The sequence below is a fragment of the Balaenoptera borealis genome, assembly GCF_965194805.1.
Source record: "Balaenoptera borealis genome assembly, chromosome: 11".
In the NCBI taxonomy this organism is placed as follows: domain Eukaryota; kingdom Metazoa; phylum Chordata; class Mammalia; order Artiodactyla; family Balaenopteridae; genus Balaenoptera; species Balaenoptera borealis.
This window is the reverse complement of record NC_138868.1, coordinates 101,952,312-101,973,273: the sequence shown is the minus strand read 5'-3', so window position 1 is coordinate 101,973,273 and position 20,962 is coordinate 101,952,312. Positions and strand designations below refer to the sequence as shown.

The 20,962-nt window shown below is 47.8% G+C and overlaps 1 protein-coding gene across 5 annotated transcripts in view; it reads right to left on the bottom strand.

The window, feature by feature from the left end:
- The window catches only part of UBASH3B (ubiquitin associated and SH3 domain containing B), a 149,561-nt gene that overhangs the window by 59,295 nt on the left and 69,304 nt on the right, over positions 1-20,962 (bottom strand). The window contains exon 1 of one of the 5 annotated variants that reach the window (XM_082339812.1): positions 12,389-17,747. The exons of the other annotated variants lie outside the window; for them this stretch is intronic. Within the exon in view, the coding sequence (XP_082195938.1) occupies positions 12,389-12,746 (358 nt within the window). The 5' untranslated portion in view covers positions 12,747-17,747. Of the gene's footprint in view, positions 1-12,388; positions 17,748-20,962 lie in introns of those variants that run through there. 5 annotated transcript variants of the gene reach the window in all.

The window sequence follows — 20,962 nt, the reverse complement described above, 5'->3', positions numbered from 1 at the left end:
GCATCTAAGCCCGTGAGCCACAACTACTGAGCCCGCATGCCACAACTACTGAAGCCTGTGCGCCTAGAGCCCGTGCTCTGCAACAAGAGAAGCCACCGCAATGAGAAACCCACGCACCGCAACGAAGAGTAACCCCTGCTTTCCGCAACTAGAGAAAGCCCGCGTGCAGCAACAAAGACCCAATGTAGCCAAAAATAAATAAAATAAATAAAATTAAAGAATCTCACCAAGAGGGTGAGATTAACTCTGCTGCCAGAGTGGGCAGGATTTGAGAGGAGTCTTGATGGATGAGAGGACTTTTGCCATTCAGACAAGAGAGAAGGAACAGCAGGTGTGATGTGGGAAGGAGGGAAGGTACTACAAGGTCTAAGGAGGCCAACAATGGGGTGGAGGAGGGGCATGGCAGGAAAGAGAAACCTTGTCCATTTATCTTTTCTCACTAGGGGAAAATTTTTGTTTCCAAAAGACCGTGGGTCAATTATATTATCTCAGTAAATGAAGAAAAGCATACTGATTATGGCCTTTGCTCTGCAGAACTCAGCAAAAGCCAGAGTCTCCTCTAAAAAGCCAAGGAAAGAGCTTTAAAATGAATCCATTCTTTCATCCAACACTACCAGCACCTACCATATTTAATATTTGTATTCGTGGGATGGCAATCATCTCCCCCTAATGTCTGTAAGCTACCTGAGAGCAGAGATTTTGTTATGATCTGCGTTGGATCGAAAGAGCCTCGAGCAATCCCTGGTACATAGTAAACACCCCATAAACACTTGCTTAATGAATTCACTGGACTCCTGCTACCTGCCAGGAACTGAATTAGGTCCTGGAGATAAAGGCGTGGACCAGACACATTGCCTGCCCTTTAAGCAAGGTCAATTACATGAGCTAGTTCCTTAGAAAGCCATTTTTGGGTTGGTAAGAAATCATTTCTGTTTTAAAGCTTGAAAAATAAAAAAGACCTTTCTACAAGCTGTGAGATGAACTTTTGAGCGTTACCAGGAAAGGTCTCGGCCACCATCCCCTGCATGCCTGCAGACACTAATTTTACAGCGCTCCTCGCTCCTCCCTCGTGTCGCTGGGGCAGACAGGTGTGCTGGGAGCGCGAGAGCGCCTAGTAGACCCCCCACACACGGGTGTCCGGGCACTGGCAAGCCCCGGGCCTCAGCTGCCTTTTCTAGGCCGTGTGGTACACTCGTGCTCACAGACACACATGCTCACACTCACAACTCATGCTCATACAGCCACACAATCACACAGTCACACACGATCACACTCTCACACAACACGTGCTCGGACAGACACAGGAGCACATACAACACGTGCTCACACTCACACACTTGCCTACACACACAACACAGCTCACATATTCACACAGCACACACAGTCACACACCCAGTTCTCTCTCTTACACGTACACACACACACACACACACACACACACACACACACACACAGGCGCACGCGCGCAAATGCAGCCTGAGCCGTTAAAGTGACAGCACTCACATTTTCCATCTCTTGGTGGTTTCAAAACAGGAAGCCTGAGCGCGGAGGGGAGGTGTGGGTGAGGCGAGCGCAGTGTGAAGGACCCAGGTGCACGGGCTGGATTCAAAAGGGACGCCCTGCGGGTGCCCGTCCTCTTCACAGGCGCGAGGCCCGGGCTTAGCCAAGACCCTGAGCAGCACCGGTCCTGGCGCCGGGCTGCGGACCGTTCGGCTGGCCAGGGCAGCGACGATGCGGTCACCCAGATCATGTCGCATCTCTCCCTCGGCCAGGGGTTTTCTGTGAGGAAGAAGGGAACACCCTCTGCCTTCCTGTCTTCAGACATGCAGCCCCCTCTTTTGGAAACCACCTCTTCCAGGAGTCCTCTGGGACTAATTCCTGTGAGCCGTTCTACCTCACCCCTTAGGTCCTCTGCTACCTACTCAGCCGGGCTCCTTTACAAGGGAAATATGCAGTGTTGTGACCTGTCCCCGCCCCTCCCCTCTCCCCCACTCCAAGATGAAATAGACCAGGGACCTGTTTTCTAAGATGAACTCCTTGCAGCACCTTGTATTTTACAGTTTTTCTTTCTCTGTCTTTTTTTTTTTTTTTGGCTTCCAGCACACGCAGGATCTTAGTTCCCTGACCAGGGATCGAACCTGTGCCCCCTGCAGTGGAAGCAGGGAGTCTTAACCACTGGACCACCAGGGAAGTCCCTACAGTTTTTCATAACCAGCATCTCCTTCAGTCTTCAAGATGGCTTCATGAAGTGGTGAATACTATACCCATTTTACAGATGAGGAAGCTGAGAGCAAAGAGATTAAGTCACTTGTCCCAGGGGGCCTAGAAGCAGCCTTTCTGATCTCAGCGCTCCATTTTCAGGAATGTCACTACTCCACCTGTCACCCTGGCTCTGAACACAGGTGTGTCTGAGATGGACAGTGTGTCAGAACAGCCAGAGCAACGCCTGATGGTGAGCAGGGAGAGAAGACGAAGGAGAGGAGGAGTGAAGCTCTGTCACAGGCTGGCGAACTTCATGCCCCACCTTTGGCCCTGAAGGCACTCCTTCCCCCCCCCCCCACCTTTTTCATACACATACCAAACCACATGCACAGAAATAGATTCTAGCTGGCCTGGTGCCAGGAGCTTGGATAGGTCCATGTATAGACTTCAATTGCCTGAGGCAGTTGGGACTGATTTCCACAATTTACAGAGCAAGATGGAGGGGAAGCCGTAGCGAGATGAGATTTCTGGGGATGAATGACATTTCTGGAACTTCGCTTTCTCTCTTTCTCTCTCTGAGAGAAATGATTAAAAACCTTTTTTCCTTCAGCAATGACCTTGCAAAGGAAATTGGCTTCAGCGCTTTGAAGCTTAGAGGGAGGCCTCACGCACAGCCCTTTATGCTGTATTCCTACCAAAGGATGCTCCGGAAGGTAGAGCAGGGTGCCGGCAGCAGGCCGTCCTCCCAAACCAGCCTAAGAGACTCAGATCGAGTGATGATAGCATGTGCGTGGCTGGAAGGAGACAAGAGGGGACGAAGAACGAGACCGGGCTGGATTTTTCCACCAGGCTAGCACTTCCGTCAGACTGTGCCCTCTGTTTCACAGTCTCCTGCATTGTAGGCTTCATACATTTAACAGCCGCGACCTATAAAATGGGACATCAGATGTCACAGGAAAAGGATGGGTCAGGCTCAGGGGAAGCCCTGGAATTTCCTTTCCTGGAGATCTCCAGGACTGAAATGAGAGACGCCCATGCTGGGAGAATGTCTTGCTCTTCCCTCCGGTCTGGACCACTGTCCAAACCTCTCTCTCTTTCTCCAAGTCCCACCCTTTTCTTAAAAGCCTCTCCTGACCCTTCCAGGCATTCATGCTCCCTTGAGGTCAGAGACTCTGACCAACGGAGTCTCACCGACTGACAAGTGAGAAAGCGCATGATGCCTGAGATGACCTTGGACGGTACCCAACTCCGGCGTCTGCTGTCCCTGCGCTGTTTTGTGGGGAGTGGGGAGGAGTTTCTCAGGGTTGTACTCCGCTGTCAGACCCCAGAGGCTAAACTCCAGCTTGTGTGGGTGGTGGATGCAGCCCGGGTTCCAGGAGAGACCTGGCAGGAGGAGGAGAGGAGAGTCATCTGGGGAGCTGGACTTTGCTCAAGGCTGGTTTCGTTGGTCAGCAGAAGGATCCAGGACGCAGAACCCACGGGAGGGAAACGGGGCTGCTCGCTCCCGGAGAGGCCCCGAAGCAGCCTGGCCACCCAAGTCCGGCAAGTTCATGTTCGTGGGGCCCGGAAGTCACGAGGGCCTCGCGGGAGGGAAGGGGAGCGGCTGGGCTCCTTGCTAGGGGTTTGTGTTCTCCAAGCAGAGACCCTCGGGCCTCAGAATCCAAAGAGGTCAGCACTCCTCCCTGGAGACCGGCAAAGACTGTAAATCTGGAATACTGGATTCCTCATGCAGCTCCTGCCAAGCGGGAAGCTGAGTAACCACCACATGGACTGACTTAGGCCTTAACCTGAGGGACTTGAAATGAAGCAAATAGGATCTGGAGTTGTGCTTCTTCAGCTGAATTCTGTCACGAGCCCAGATGTTCATTTATTTACTCATTTATTTACAACCAACACAAGTGCGCTATTTCTGTGGTCGATTCATATTTTTCCTTGTTTGGGTTTAGTTTTGCTTTTTGAAACACTTCGTGAATATACTGGTACTAGGTTCAAATCGAAAATTCTTAATATTCACTGTTGGGGGTGGGAGGAAACCCAGAACATGAAAGTGTTCTATGAACTGAAAGTAAATTGAACAGATATTTTTTTCTGGGCAAGTTCCTATAGAAATCTGAATCACATTACAATGTCAGTGCGTAAGAGAGCTGGAGGTTAAAGCCAATCTACAGTCCTTAATTTTTCATGGAAAATAAATTTCATAATTTTTCAAGTGAAAAGAGTGAATAACTTAGAAGTACTTTTACATTACTGGGGTTTACTTTGATGACTGAAAGTGAATCTATGTATCAGTAAGCATTTTTCAAGTAAGTAATAATCAAAATCCCTAAGAACAGTTGGTTTTTAAGTTAGATTTCCTACACTAATCCTCTTGTCTCATTTATACAATTATTATCTTCCACTAAAGCAGAACTTCTGCTAAAAAAAAAAGTGTCAGGCTTCTCTGGTGGCGGAGTGGTTAAGAATCCGCCTGCCAATGCAGGGGACACAGGTTCGAGCCCTGGTCCGGGAAGACCCCCACATGCCGCGGAGCAACTAAGCCCGCGCACCACAACTACTGAGCCTGCGCTCTAGAGCCTGAGAGCCACAACTACTGAGCCCACGTGCTGCAACTACTGAAGCCCGTGCGCCTAGAGCCCGTGCTCTGCAACAAGAGAAGCCCCCGCAATGAGAAGCCTGCGCACCGCAACAAAGAGTAGCCCCTGCTCACCGCAACTAGAGAAAGCCCGCGTGCAGCAACGAAGACCCAACACAGCCAAAAATAAATAAATAAAATAAAATAAATTTTAAAAAAGAGAAATGCCTTAAAAAATAAATTAAAAAGTGTCTAAATAATGGGTCCTATTTCACTTTAAAAGTAATATAGTTACACTTTTATAAGAAATAAACATGCAAAGATATATCTACCAGCCCCACCTTGGTGTTCAGTCCCTCGAAGCTGGTCTCCATCCACCCTTCTTCCTTCCACCCATCCCCTCGCCCCTCGTCCTCTGTACCACGGCCCACACCCAGCTCGTGCAGTGGTGGTTCACAGCATCCACAGACTCTGGAGTGGAACAGCTTATGTTCAATCATAGCTGTGTCACTGTGTGACCATGGGCAATTTACTCAACCTCTCTGAGCATCAGTTGCCTCCTGTGTAAAATGGGAATACTCATAGGACCTGCCTCATATGGTTCTGTGAATCAGGTGAAATAAAACACGAGGCACTTAGCACCTTACGTGGCATATACTGAGCTCTCAGTGAACATCGGCTGGCACCCTCTTCCTGGGACAATGAATGAGTCACCCTTTTCAGGGTCAGCCATCCTCTTTCAAATCACATGCCATTTCATCAGGAAACATGTCAGGAAAGCCCATCCCTTTTTCTTCACCTGGGAAAATCGAGCTCACACTTCGAGACTCAGTTCAAATGCCAGCTTTCTAAAGCTTTTTATTGCAACCCCTTAGTCCCCCCTTCCCCGACTTGAAAGCTGGATGGCACCTCTTACTTAACCTAGCCACGGTCTACTGAAATTATGTCTTTAGGTCTTGCTTTTCCACAAAATATGGGAGTATTCAGAGTGCAGAACTGAATATTCTTCCTCTTTGCCCTGTAGATGCCAAGACACCAAGCAGACACTCAATAAATATTTATTGAGGGACTTCCCTGGTGGCACAATGGTTAAGAATCCTCCTGTCAATGCAGGGGATACGGATTTGAGCCCTGGTCCGGGAAGATCCCACATGCCGCGGAGCAACTAAGCCCACGAGCCACAACTACTGAGCCCACATGCCACAACTACTGAAGCCCACGTGCCTAGAGCCCATGCTCCACAACAAGAGAAGCCACCACAATGAGAAGCCCGCGCACTGCAATGAAGAGTAGCCCCCGCTCGCCGCAACTAGAAAGCCTGCGCACAGCAACGAGGACCCAATACAGCCACAAATAAATAAATAAATAAATATTTTAAATTTAAAAATATATATTTATTGAATGAATAAAACCAAATGGAATCAAATGGCATCTGTGCGGATGCCAGGATTTATGGGGCATATGGCTTTAGAGAAATATAATCTATATTATATCTTTTCAAGAAACCAGTTATTTCTGTGTGGAAATGAATTTTACCAAATCGGATGTCACAGAAGGTGGGATAAAAGGAGAAATTAGAGGAGAAATTAAGGGAACAACTTCAGGGTTTTGCCATCTGCCAAGGAAGGATGTGTTATCTATCTTGTAGGTAAGTGCCTTAAAAGTTTAATGAAAAAGCAATACTCTTGAGCCACTGCCCAGCCCTAAACACAGAAACTCCTACGTCAAGACAATCTGGTGCAATGCAAATAACTTACGGTTGATTTGCCAAATCAGGGAGTGAGCAGTGGTAGTAGTGAAAAAGTAGTCCCACTCTTGAAAGGAACCTTTTTGGAAGATAAGATTGTTGTTTTATTTTAGTACGGCCCAGAAAGGTGGGAAGCAAAGATACTTCTCCTGAGAATCAGGTGCCAGTAAGACATTCAGGTAGCTACCAAAAGTGGTGGGGGAGGCAGAGGATGGGGAGTGGAAGGATATTCATTGTTCACTGGATGCCAGGCGCCATCCTAGGTCCTTGACATGAAACATAATGCTCAAAAGAACCTCAGAGATAAACACTGTCAACCCCATTTTATTGATGGGGAAGTGGAGTCTAGATGAGGTTAAGTGAGCAAGTCAAGATCAAATGCTCACAGGCGGCCTTTTGCTCTTTATTAAAATTCCACCATCAGCAACCGCAGCGTGGAACGGTCTTATCTAAATCTTTCTCCACTATAATCTATCCTTCTCACTATTGTTAGAGTAATTTTCCTAAAGCTAGTTGAGTTAAACTTTCCACTCCTTTAAAACTGTCAATGGTTCTCTTACATTCACAAAATAAAAATTCAGATACTCAAACTCATGAATGTCACATTCTTGACAGGTTCAGTTCCCACTCATGGGTCTTCCATTTCCCATCCTCCATCCTCACGACATCATACCGGACCGTGCTCCTTCATCATACTACGTATTGATAACAGCCCACCTCAGGTCCTTGGCTCACGCCTCTCCTTCTCGGTTGTTTTGCTGTATACTCACTGAAAGCCAATTCATCCTTTTCCTGGATCTTCTGCTTCTCCTTCCCTGTGGGCTCCTCCTCTACATTTCAACAATCCCTTCCAAACCTTCAACCTCACTTTTCCCTCTGGTTCAAAGCTACTCTGATAAGGCACCTCGCCACTAAAATTGCTCCCCCACAAGCCCCCAAGAGTTCTCCACGCCAAAAACCATGTGAGAGGGGCTTCCCTGGCGGTGCAGTGGTTAAGAATCCGCCTGCCAATGCAGGGGACACGGGTTCGAGCCCTGGTCCGGGAAGATCCCACATGCCGCGGAGCAACTAGGCCCGTGAGCCACAACTACTGAGCCTACGCGTCTGGAGCCTGTGCTCCGCAACAAGAGAGGCCGCGATCGTGAGAGGCCCGCACACCGCAATGAAGAGTGGCCCCCGCTTGCCGCAACTAGAGAAAGCCCTCGCACAGAAAACGAAGACCCAACACAGCCAAAAATAAATAAATAAAAATTAAAAAAAAAATCATGTGAGAAATAATGGTTAATATTGACTGAACCTTCAGATGCTGAATATTGTACCGTCACTCCAGTTTATAGATGGGGGCTCAGTGTGAAATTAACTAGCTTGCCTCAGGTCACTCGGGAAGCAGCAGTAAGAATTTGAACCATGACATCCATTCAGTGGGCTTTTTGAATTTCAGTCTCTCGTGGCCTCTCAACAGCATTTCACGTTATCGATGCTCCCTTTGCTCTCTAGTTTTTACCTTGCTGACACTATACCCTTTGGGTTTTCTGCTGTTTTCTCTAGCTGTTCCTTCTCATCTTTCTTTGTTATCTCTGACGCTTCTGCAGGCCTTTTAACTGCTGGTGTTCCTCAGGCATCTGTCCAGTCTTTCTTTCCCTGTTCTGCTCACTCTCTCTAGGAGACCCCAGCCACTCCCACGGCTGCGACTCCCACTCGTACACACTAATGCTCTGTGTACCATCCACTTCTCCCTCTTAACCTTTGTGCTTCCATAACACGTTCCTTACTGTTAATCTCTGCTTGAATATCCTGCTTGTACTAAACCTCACGTGTTCAAACACCAAACTCACCTTTTCCCCCTGCAAACCTGTTTCTCTCCAGATTCTCTCAGTTAATAACACACCATCCATCCCACTTCCCAAATGAGAAGCTTAAGATCAACTCCTAACTTCTTCCTCTCTTTCCTTTCATGCCCAAGTCTGCTCCTGAATTTATTCCACCCCTGGTCTCTTCAATCTGTCATCTCCTCTCTCTAAGCCACCGTTGCCGCTCACTCTGACTACCGCAGCAGCTTCCAGCTTTGCCGTTTCCAATTTATTCTCCAGATATGCAGCCATCCCACCACTCTTCTGCTTAAAACATCCACAGCTCCCTATTTCCTTTAGGATAAAGTTCCAGGACCTCACCATGGCTAACAAGCCTGTCTGACAGATTTTCTGGCCCCTCCTACCCTTTCTTAAGGCCACTTCCCCTTCTCTATATGCTCTTGTCACATTAGATTTCTTTCCATTCTTTGAACACATCTTCTCACAACGGAGCAAGGGGACACATACTTCTCTCTCCCTCTCCTACACCAATATCTCGGCTCATTTTTCACATCCCAGGTTACATCTTCTGGGTTGCTTTCCCTGATTCCTTAGACTAAGCTCTCACTTACTTACCCTCATGACATCCTGCATTTCTCTTGCCCAGTATTCATTGTGCTTGTAACGACTTATGTAGTGTTTTTCTTCCTCCTTATTGTGTATATATATATTTGACTGTTATTCTCAGTGCTGAGGGAAGTACAGGGCATGTGGTAGATACTCAGCAAAAATGAACAGCCTGGCCCCAACACCACCTGGTATAGGAAACCCTCCTGCATCCTCCTAGGCTTCTCTCTGTGCTCCCACAGCCCTTGGGTTTTCATTCTGCCTTGGTTAATATTTAATGTTGTACCTGTCTTTCTCCTCCATAAGCTTACGAGCTTATGGAGGAAAAGGACCAGGTCTTCACTCGACATGCCTTACATTCTAGCATGATGCCAGAGGTGTTTATTAAATTAAAGAGGAAAAAACGAAAAGCCTGAGCCTTGTACGTTACCAGTCCTCTGCATTCCTCAGAGTCAGGCATACAGAATGAGGCTGTGTCCCCCTCAAAGTTCTAGGGATGAGTTACCCATTTCTGAAAGGAGCTGGAGAAACACCGAGAAGCAGCAGGAGCTGCACTTTAGCAGTAGACGTTTTTAATCTGTGCATTTCAAAAATGGGCCATAGCATTGAAACAAGGAGAAATTACGAACCGTTCTCAACTTGCCCATCTTCCTCATGCCCCTTTCTCTATCGGCTACCAAAGCATCCTAACTGCGGCAGCTGTACCACCTGTGCTCTATCTACAGCTCCTCTGTCTTGGGCCGGAACAGCTTCATCTCTCACCTGGCAAGTCTGCTCTGGTGTGCCCTAGTCCCTTCTCCTCTTTTATACACTGTCTGCATTGCTGTCAGAGTTATTATTCTAGAATTGAGACTGGACCATATTACCTCTGCTTAAGTCTTTAGAGAGTCGCTGTTACCTAAAGGATAAAATCTTTTCCATTTGGCATGCAAGGTGCTTCATGATGGTGCCCAAATCCACTTTTCTAGGCTCAACCCTGCCATTTCCCTCCCACACATCTCAACAACCCTGAACTCTCTCTCCTTTAATACACTGTTTCCTTCCTTGTCTTTGTACATGCTTGGGCCCTCTGCCCAGAACACTGTTCCCCGTTTCCACACATACCTGCCTTCCACGTACTTTGCTATATTTGTAACAGGGAAAAGCCAGATCGGACTACATGTTGGATCTGTTTCTTTTACTTTAACCTTTGCTCTCCGCTGCTTTTGTTCACTAAAAGGATACTGTCTATACAGAATGGCCTGCCTCTGGGAACCCTGCCCCTCTGCCTGAATGTTAAACCAAAGTGCCTTTGTTCAGGGAAACATCCGGACCCTGTCCACCTGTGGATGGCTGCAAGAAAAAAGAAATTAACACATCCCCTCCCCGAGGCTGGTCATTCCAGGGGATATTTGCAAAACTTATGGTCTTTTTACCTTTCTTCCTCATCTTCTCCCCTTCTCTGTGCTATAAAAGAGACTGGCATCCAAACCCCGATAAGATGATTATTCTGAGACTTTAGTCTGCCATCTTCTCTGTCTACCAGCTTTCTGAATAAACTCATCTTCCTTGCCTCAACACCTTGTCTCCGATTCATTGGCCTGTTGTGTGGCAAGCAGAGTGAGCTTGGAGTCGGTAACAAATCCACTCTGGGCAGTACAGTGGAGTTAACTGTTCCTACCAGGGACTCATCTGTTTGGCTTCCGTCACGCTGTGTTTGCCCTTACTGACCCAAAGAAGATAGGGAAACGTCTTGTGCTTCTTTAAATCTCCGGCATCTGGGACTTCCCTGGTGGTCCAGTGGGTAAGACTGCACGCTCCCAATGCAGGGGGCCTGCGTTCGATCCCTGGTCAAGGACCTAGATCCCACATGCATGCCGCAACTAAGAGTTCGCATGCTACAACTAAGAAGTCCGCATGCCACAACTAAGAAGTCTGTGTGACGCAACGAAGACCCAGTGCATCCAAAATAAATAAAAATTTTTTAAAAATGCTTTAAAAATCAATCAATCAATCAATCTCTGGCATCTATCATATACTAGGTGCTCAGTAAATGCTGAATAAATAAAGGAATGAAGCCTAGGTCTTTGTGAGTCAGGCTGGTGTCTGTCTAGGCTTGCGTTTCTTTTCTTAACTAGAAGATTATCTGGCCTCTCTTTATGATGAGTTATTCCTGGTAGAGAAGAGTTACATTACTCCAGCTTTCTGTTACCCACATGCCGATGGGTTGGTTCTCCACTGTAAATTTTGTTGCCCATCTACTCTATGCATAAGAATTGCAGATGAAGCAGTTTAGTGTGTTAAACACAAGATCTTAAGTACATTCCAAGGGCAAATAAACACATGGGGAGAACTTGTCACTGGGTATCATCTATGTCATGCTCTAATGTCATTCTGCTGGTAATTTATGCAGCTCCTCTTTTCTACTCAAATCCTTAAGTGCAAATAATTGAAGATTGTCAAAACATTTGAAACAAGCATGACCTTCGAGTGTACAGTGAATAAGAAGTTGCTGAAAAAGTACTGGCCTGCAAAAAGGGGAAAAGTTCACTCCTGAATGGCTTAAGACAAAATGAGTTTATACAAAGCTCGATAGGAAACAGGAAGTTTAAAAAAAAAAAAAGAAAAAAACAACTGTGATAAGGAAAGCCTTAAAGAGAAATGCTGACCCAGAAAAGACGGATCTGAAAACCCAGAGGGAAACTTTTTAACACAGATGCAGGATCATTTCTCTGAGGGCTTTTTTTTTTTTTTCCTTTTTTAAAAGATGGGACTAAAAAAAGTGAGAATTGAACTCATCATAATTCTGTAAGACAAGCATGTCTGATGAAGGGGGGGAAACGATTATACACTCTACTGGAGTTGCTTTAATGGAAGCTTCTTGATGAAAGCTGCATATTAAAATACTCATCCAGTGATGAGGAGCTATTTCAAGATGGCAATCAAGGCAGTAGCTGCAGTGAGGTTTGTATGTGAAGCATGCCAAATCTTCAGATGAGCAGAGCTGACGACTATCCCCACTGGCCTTTCGGGACTGCTGGTTCCCACCCAGTGGCATACTGGAGGCATCAACAACTAGTAAATCTATGACTGATGCCCAAGCAAAGGGGTGGGGCCAGCCCCTGAGCCCCTTCCTTTCTCCTCGGTAAATCCCCTGTGCCCGGGCAGAGTCCTTCCCTCTGGCTCAGCATCCAAAGCTCTCTTCCATTCTCTCTCTCCTCACGGCAGCTGTAGACAAGGCCCCCAGTGGATCTGCAGGCCTCCAGCCCTCTTTCTGTGCTCATGAAAACCAAAAGCTTTTGAAGTGTGAGTCTCAAGAGAGGAGAATGTAAATTTCAATGGCCCTATTCGGCCATCCCTGTCCCTGTGCATCATTCAAGGTCCACATCAGGTGCCCCCTCCTCTGATACCTCATCCAGTTCCTCCAGACAAGCCACTACTTCTCCTGCATTCACACATTTCTGTACATACCTCTATTATCACACGCTCTTCTCATCACTCGGATAATTTGCTCATACAGCTTGCCTGCCTTTAAGGCAAGGCCTGCATTGCGACCAGTCTCCCTTCCCCCAAGCCTCACGCAGGGCTCCTCAATACACGTTTGGGGAATAAAAGTTAGGAATGAATGCACTTCCGAATGAAGGAGTGTAGATTTTGTCTGTCGACACCCATTTAGAGACAAGAGCCAAACACGTCGAATGGCGGGGATTGCCAATGTGAAACTTGGATTTGGGCCGAGCTTGGGTGCAAGGCGCCCGAGCCACATAAACAAGCAAACTGGATGGCTGGGATTTGTTTGCAGGGACTGATCACTGACGTACTCGAGCATGTTCAGACATACTTGAGGATGTTAAGACTCCTCTTTCCAAAGTCAATACCTGCATCCAGTCCCTGCCAGACATCTTTCCCTGAAGCATGTATTAAACTGGGCACCTGGGAGCTCCACGAAGTAATGGAGCTTGAAGAAAACACTTTGCATTTGTGATGATTTGGATTAAACTTTAATTGGGGTTTGAGATGGAGTGAGGGGGAGGAAGCCAAGGTTTGTAGGGGTGTAGAGGGGAGCACTTCTTTTGTATATGTGAAGCCTCCTACTTGCTTCCTTGACCTCAACACTCCCTCTCCCAAGCCACAGTCCTTTCTTATTTCCTATTTATTTTTTTTTTAATTTAATTTTTTAATTGAAGTTTAGTTGATTTACAATGTTGTGACAATCTCTGCTGTACGGCAAAGTGACTCAGTTATACACATATAAACATTCTCTTTTTTCATATTCTTATTTGCTATTTAACTTGAGGGCTTAACGTCTCTAAAGAGAGACAGGCCAACTACACAGCCAATATGGGTGGGAGATGTTTGCTCTGACATTCCCAAAGGCCTTCAAAACCTTTCTGTTTGATATTATGTAGGTATAGTTGAGACAAGCTGGAACCTGGGAGCTGGGACCCTTGGCTGCAATGCATGTACCTGGATAAACGTCTCCTTGAGTAACAAAATACAAAGAAATTGTAAGGGACTAAAAATAACTGCATGCATGCGCAGTTGGCGCAAATTATGGACAAGATACAAAAAGACCAAAAGAACCCAAGCGCCACTTCTGAAGATCCAGGAGCAAAAGCAGGTTACTGCACATGCCCCTGCACACAGCACCACCAAAGGGGTGGGCAGAACACTTAAGCCACCCCTGGACACACCCCTACCCTCACCCCATATAAGGAACCAGCCCGCACTCCCTCAGGGAGTAAGCAAGGGAACCAGTTACTTGTTTTTGCTCCCCACTGCTGCAGCACGGGACCCAATAAAGCCTTGCCTGAATTTCTTGTCTGGCCTCTTATCAGTTTCTATTGATTAAGGAGGCCACGAACCCTGATCGGTAACATAGTGATGAGTGTACCATAAGAAGTCAGGCATCTCAATAGAACTCACTGATTGCTGTACACCTGAAACTAACACAACACTGTAAATCAACTATCCTCCAATAAAAGTTTAAAAAAAACAAAAAGAACTCATTGAGAGAGATGAAAATGTTTCATTGGAGGGAGAAAGGGAGGGAAGGTAGAATTCCAGCACCTATTTGAAGAGGAGGAGCCACTTTGGGAAACTATAATTTAAAAAATAGCTCAACTTTTTAGGTCTTACGGCTAATACCCATTGAATGGAGGCCAGAACGCTGCCGGTCTCTTTGAACGAGCATAGGAAATTACAGGGGAAGACTTTTATGATAAAGTTGTTGGCACACATAAGTGACCCTCACTTTAAGGTTATTTTAGATTAGCTTGTTAGCTTATGTAACTCAGGCTTGCTTGTTTGGGAATGGGAAGCAGGGTGGTGGAAAGACAAACCATGATTTCACCTCCATTATAAACACAGGAAGTAACTGGTGCTACAACAGGACTTCACAAGTTGTATTTTACAAGCTGCAGGAAATACTGTGGGAGAACATAAGCTTATCTTAAGATGAGACGAAGTCCAGCCACGAGCAAAATTCCCGTGTCTCAATTAGGATACAGATACCTAAAATGTGCAGGGCCTGGGCAAGAATGTAACGGGAGACCCACATATCCAACGTCTAATGCTTAGAAGTAATAAGTCAAGCAAACAAACTGGCAAATGAAATAGGTCCTATCCTCCTACTTGACACGTATGCCTTCGTAAAGGCCTGGTTAGATTTCCCAGACTCCTTGGCATTTTGTGCCCAAACACGGCTGTCCCTGATCCCTTTGTGTGTGCTCTGCCCCCACCCGCTTTTATGCCCTCCCCCCGGCTCCTTCGGGTACCAGGAGAGGCCTCACATGCATGTGTGTGGGCACCTCAGGAGCATGTCAAGACTCTGTCCACACCAGAACCAGCTGCTCCTGGGTCACGCTCAGGGCTACGGGTGTCTGTCCTCAAGAGGCTGGACACAGGGAAGACACTCAGGAAGCAGCCTCCTGGTCCTTTGGGTCCTTAATACCCAGAGTGTGTGAGGCGTGTTTGTTGGGGGCAGGGGGAGGGGGAGGGGAGGGGGGAGGGACACAGGCTCCAGGTAAGCGCGTCCCTGTGGACCTAGGGAATCTGCTCTCTGTCCTAAAGGGCACAGCCGTAGAAGACCAGAATGGAACCCTCTGGTCTAAGGTCAAGATTGGGTACAAAAAGTTCATGTATGAGTAAGACAAGAGAGAAAAAAGTGAAACCAACTAATAATAGTGAAATCTCTACGTCGTAAAGGCTGTGGGTGAGTGCAGATCCTTCTGCAGACCACCAGCAGGGAGATACAATGACGGTCCCTCTGTCAGGGAGGGAGAGGAAATGGACAGACGTGGACGGAGGGTGAATAAGGATTCAGACAGCTGCATCGCAGGGTGTGGAGAGAGGAACTCCGTCACGCCCCGATGTGCAGTGTTGGCAGTGCGGTGTGTTACCCGCTCAGCAGAGTTTGCCTTAGGTGGGCCTCCCTGGGTGAGTCTGAGGAGGCTGGCCTGACGGGCAGATGGACTTGGCAGGGAATGGAGAACACCAAGGACGGCACTGAGTTCCCCGGGCTGAGGAGGAGGTGGCTTCCAAAGACACAACAGGGATGAGACGGGGCTGGTGGGTGACATGGTACCAGGGGCTTCAAAGGAGCGTCCAGCCCTTCCGGGCATCTCTAAATTAGCCAGGGGCTCGGCCAACTACTACAGGGCCCCTGCACTAGCCTCCTCATGTGGTCTGTCATCGCAGTGCCAACCTCCACCCTGACTGGAAGGGCTTCACCGGTGGGCATGGAGGGCAAGGAGAGAGATCTAGGCCGTATTTCTCTTTTTATTCTGGAATTTTCCAAACACATACAGAAGTAGAGAGAGTAGTATGACAAACTGCCTTGCATTTATCACCCAGCTTCAGTAATTACAATGATCAATGTTTGGCCAACATCTATTCCCCAACTTTTTTTTTCCCCTGGAATATTTTAAAGTAAATCTCATACATATCACCTTACCCCAAAACTCTTATGAAGACTTACTTTTTTCCCTAGAGTATTCCAAAACAACCTACTATGCTGCTCTAAGTGATGACTGTTTTTCCTGTAACAGAGTCACTGTGCCATGATCACCTCTACCATTTGTGAGCATTTCCTTTTTTTTTTTTAATTTTTATTTATTTATTTATGGCTGTGTTGGGTCTTCGTTTCTGTGAGAGGGCTTTCTCTAGTTGTGGCAAGCGTGGGCCACTCTTCATCGCGGTGTGCGGGCCTCTCACTATCGTGGCCTCTCTTGTTGCGGAGCACAGGCTCCAGACGCGCAGGCTCAGTAATTGTGGCTCACGGGCCTAGTTGCTCCGCGGCTTGTGGGATCTTCCCAGACCAGGGCTCGAACCCGTGTCCCCTGCATTGGCAGGCAGATTCTCAACCACTGCGCCACCAGGGAAGCCCTGTGAGCATTTCTTAATATCATCAAATATCAAATCCACATTCGTTTCTCCCTGATTATCTCAACATCTTTTTACAGTTACTTTGTTTGAATCAGGGTCAAACAAGGTCCCGGCCTTATTTTAGCAGGATGGAAAGCCCTTCTATGCGGTTTAAGAACCAGAACCTCTCACACACCTTACCCTGAACACCGTTCGGCACCCCAGCTCAAAGAGTCACAAGGTAAAAACTGATGACTCTCCAGCTTGGGAGCTCTGGCCTGCCAAGAATGACATCTCAGTGGGAACTGCAGGCAGCTGGGCCCCCGCTGCCTCTGAGTAACTCACTCTGCAGCCCACGTCTGAGAACCAGTGTCCAGAGTTTCCAAGTACTTACAGGATTCAGGTCACCGAGAAGCGGCAGGCGTGCGGTGCAAGCGGGCTCCTACGCTTTTTGGTACTGCCTTTACTTTTCAGAATTTGACCTTTCTAGTTAAGCGCCAAAAGCAAGCTGAGTGGGGTGCTACAAAGAGCCGAAAGCGAGGACCATGGACCGAGTTCTCTCTCTGCCCCTGTCTGGGTGGCCTTGAATGCAAGTCCCTCACCAATCAGTGTCTTCATTTCTGAAGTGAGAGCGAGGGACGTTGCGGTCCCTATGACCCTCCAGTTCCGTCATTCTATAACTTCAAGCTCAAAAGCCATCAAGCGACCCCCATGTGTCTGGCAATGTGCCAGATGTTGGGAGGACACTGGTGCCTCTCCTTCTAGATTATAAACTCTTTATGGGCAGGGGCTCTATCTTATTTTGGCACTGCCAGGTTCTAGCACAACACCAAGCACATAGTAGGTGCTCAAGCAATGTTGTTGAATGAAGTACCCAATCCAACAACCAATGACTGAGTGTTCACAGTAAGCCAGACACTGTGCTGGGCTAGGGGTCACCAATGTCTCCCTGGAGAGGCTAATGTTTAAATAGGGAGCTGTTCAATGGAGAAGGAAAGTTCTCTAGTTATAACAGAAGTGCTTGTGGGTCTTATCAGCTCAGACCTATGACATAGACACTGGGCTGGTGGCCCCAATCCATGGGGTTTCCTGCTCCTCAAGTTGAACCCCACCTGCTCCAACAGAAATACCATAGAGAGTGGTCCTGGCAAAAAGAAAGTGCAGAAAGCTGTCTGTGCCAATTTACAATGGGGAACATCTCCCAAGCAGCACCCAGAGTCCTTTCAAACATCCGTCTTCCTGAAGGGAGGCCCATGGGAACAATGCAGATGGCTAAACCTTCCATAAGGGAACTCAGTGATTCTCGAATCCTCCTAAACATTGTACAAATCCACCCGGGACAACAGCATAGCTCATTTTCAACATGGGCTAAGACTACAGAGTGGAAGATGGTCCCTAACGTGTGAAGTTCCTATAGGTGAGGACCAAGTGGAAGATGGTCCCTAATGTGTGAATTTCCTATAGGTGAGGACCAAGTGGAAGATGGTCCCTAATGTGTGAATTTCCTATAGGTGAGGGCCCTTAGCCCTCAGGATAGAGAATATGCCCCTGGCTGCTGCCCTGCCTGGCTGGGCGGGGAGGGTGAAGGGACTGTTCAAAATCCCTCTGGTTCCTTGGGTGGGACCTGAATTTCTCAAATTCTCAAAGCTGGCACCAGCAAGGTTTTGAACCACGGCCCAGAATTAAGCTCCCCAGGACCAAGTCCACATCTGAGAGACAACGGCCTTATGCTCTACCTAAGACCTAACATAAGCTGTCTGCCTCAAGAAAAGACTTCCAGAAGCTTGCCAGTGAAACAAAACCAAATCCCTTTCAAAACATTCACCAGGTTCTGTGGTTTCCAGACCATAGCATCCAGAACTGTCTGTGTTCTCCAGGTGCGCATCTCGGAGGCCACCACTCCCACCGTCCGCTACACCCACGGTGCGTCATGGTTACCTCCTGATGTTGGGACAGGCAGCCCCGGAAGATGTCATTAACGTGTACCCCCTGAGAACTGCAGAGACCTTAGAGAGTGAGCCCCTCCCCCCTTTCGCAGACAACCTCCTTCCTCTGAGGCCTCTCCAGCGAACCTAGAGAATGCAGGAAATTCTCCACAGTGAACGAAAAGGCGAAGATATGATGTCTTTCTGACCAGGAGGAATGTGCAATTCTAGCTAATTACAGCCAGCACTGGCTTACTGCTGTGCTGTGATGTGAAGTCTGGAAGCTTCTGTGCGGCTCAGCACATGTGGTAGAAAAAAAGAAAGGACTTTGCACCAGACACCGGGAGAAGCTCTGGGAGCCACATGTGTGCAGGCAGGAGTCTCTGGCAGGATGCGGCTTAAAATCAGACCCACATGGCCCTGGCGGAGACACGGGCTGCCCATTAAGGCTCAGTGGTCTTAAGAGGAAAAGCTGGAGGGGAGGAAAAAACCTCAACAATTAGCAGTCTAAATTAAAAAAAAAAAAAAAATCCTGGAACCAGTGAACAAAGCGGGGATATTTCACTGAGGAATCATCAGAACAGTCCCACTATGAGACTCCCTTCCGCCAGAAGTCTCCAAGTAATTTACGACTGTGAAATGACTTATAACTTTCCCCCATGGGAGTCAGGGGAGACAGAAGATTGTCCCTATTTTACAGAGCAGGGAGACAATGTCACAGCAAAGCTCTCCTTTATTCCATTTTGGAAGAAATAACTGGACTACTCAGAAAGCCCTTGACAAGCACAACTTTTACTTTTCAAAGAGCTTGTTGATATACGGCCTGAAGAAGAAAATGATGCATATTCTAAAAGTGTCTGCACTTATATAAGAAAGGGGGTACAGTAAGCATCTCAATTTGTATTTACTATAATTTGCATAAGTAAATGCTAGAAGGACACCCAAGGAACTAGTAAGGGTGGCTTCTTGTGGAGGGATGGGGGCAAGAGGGTGAGTGGGTAGGAGCAAGTCTTGCGATGGGTAACTCTTTCTATCACGTTGCTTTTTGCATCGAGAATGTTCCCTATTAAATAATAAAATTAAATGCAAATACACTCTATAGAAAGATAAAACAAGCGCAGGACCCACAGTTTTCCTTCTGAGGGGGCTACATTTTGCGGGAATAGAGTACAGCAACCTGCTCCTATGAGGTAGGGAGACCGAGTATGCAATCCCCATTGAACTACAGAGCAACTGGGAGCCCAGACACTTGAAGGGCCCTTCTCAAGGTCACCTTGAAAGTCACAGGCAGAATCGGCACCAAGTTCTCCATGCCCTGTCTGTTGGCCACAGTTGGAGTCGGGTATTCTCTGAATGGGGTGGGGGTAGGGTGGGGGGGTGGGGGTAGGGTGGGGGGGTGGGAATGACCTACACGCACCTTTAACGAGGGTGAGAGACTCAAGTCAGCCAGTTAGTTTGTTTCCTTTTTTACTGTTCTCCGCTTCTCCCAACAACTGGAATGATTTTATGAAAATACAAACTTGAGCACATTTCTCCAATGGCCCCAGTGACCCCCAAGTGCACTTCCTTCGGGGGAAGTCCAAATCCCTCGGCATTTATGGTCCCTGCACTCACTGACCCTCTGCCTCACCTCCCACCTCCTTTGGATGCATCACATTCTCTACCTGACATAATTTCCTGCACATGTCAGAGTTTACGTGCCTCTGTGGCCCTACTCATGCTGCTGCCTCTGTCTGGAATGCTGGTCCCTCTTTCTCCATCAGGCGCACTTCTACTGACCCTTTAAGATCAAATGCTGCCACCTCAGCTAGGAAGCTGCCTCCAGTTCAGGCCTAGCCCCAGCTCCTCACAGTACCCGGCTGGCCCCTTGTCTGTGCCCCCATGACACTCTGAATGTTCCTCTATTACAGGACTTCCCATCTGATGTCACGGGGATCTGCTTCTCTGTCTCCCGGTAAACTGTGAACTCCTGAAAGGCGGGGTCCGTGGCTGTTCTCCTTTATGCCACGGGGGTGGGGGGTGGGGCACGGAGCTGGATGTTTGGCAAGCAGTAGGTGGCACCTCCTGTGTACCTGCCACACGTTGCCTAATCCTCACCACAACCCTAGGAAGTGGGTACTAGTGTCACAATCTTACAGATGAGGAAACAGGCACCGTGACATAATTACAAGGCTAGTATGTGGCACAGCCAGATTGGGCCCATGCTTTTAACCATGATATAATGATGCCTATACTAAATGAATAAATGCAAGAACTAGAAATCAAGCCCCCATTCCCAAAGCAAAGTTCCTCCAGGTTCTAACTTCTGAAATCCCAAGGACAGCAGGCACACTGGGAGTCGGGGCCGAGGAGGGCACCCTCCAAAGTCAACGCAAGACTTTCAGCCACAGGACGGTGTGCCCGATGGTATGGGGCGGCTGGAACGAAGGAGCCCTGCCCTCCCGTGACCCTTACACGTTGGCATCTCCTCATCCACAGACACCAGAAAATCTATTCAAAGTTTCCCATACTCACCCCCAGCGCCACCCTGCATTCTTCCCATTACAATGAAACCTGAGATTTTGAGGTTTCTCCATAATGAGCTAGCTCCAAACACAATGCACATGGAAAGAGGAAAGATTTACTTTACCACCAACTCTCCATGCCAGCGGTCAGTGGTTTCAGCCTGTGCTCTCCAGAATTCTTTCTTGGAACTGGGCTGAAAGTTCTATTTGGTCATGAAAGGCGGTCTGGGGCCCCTGCAACACTCAACTAG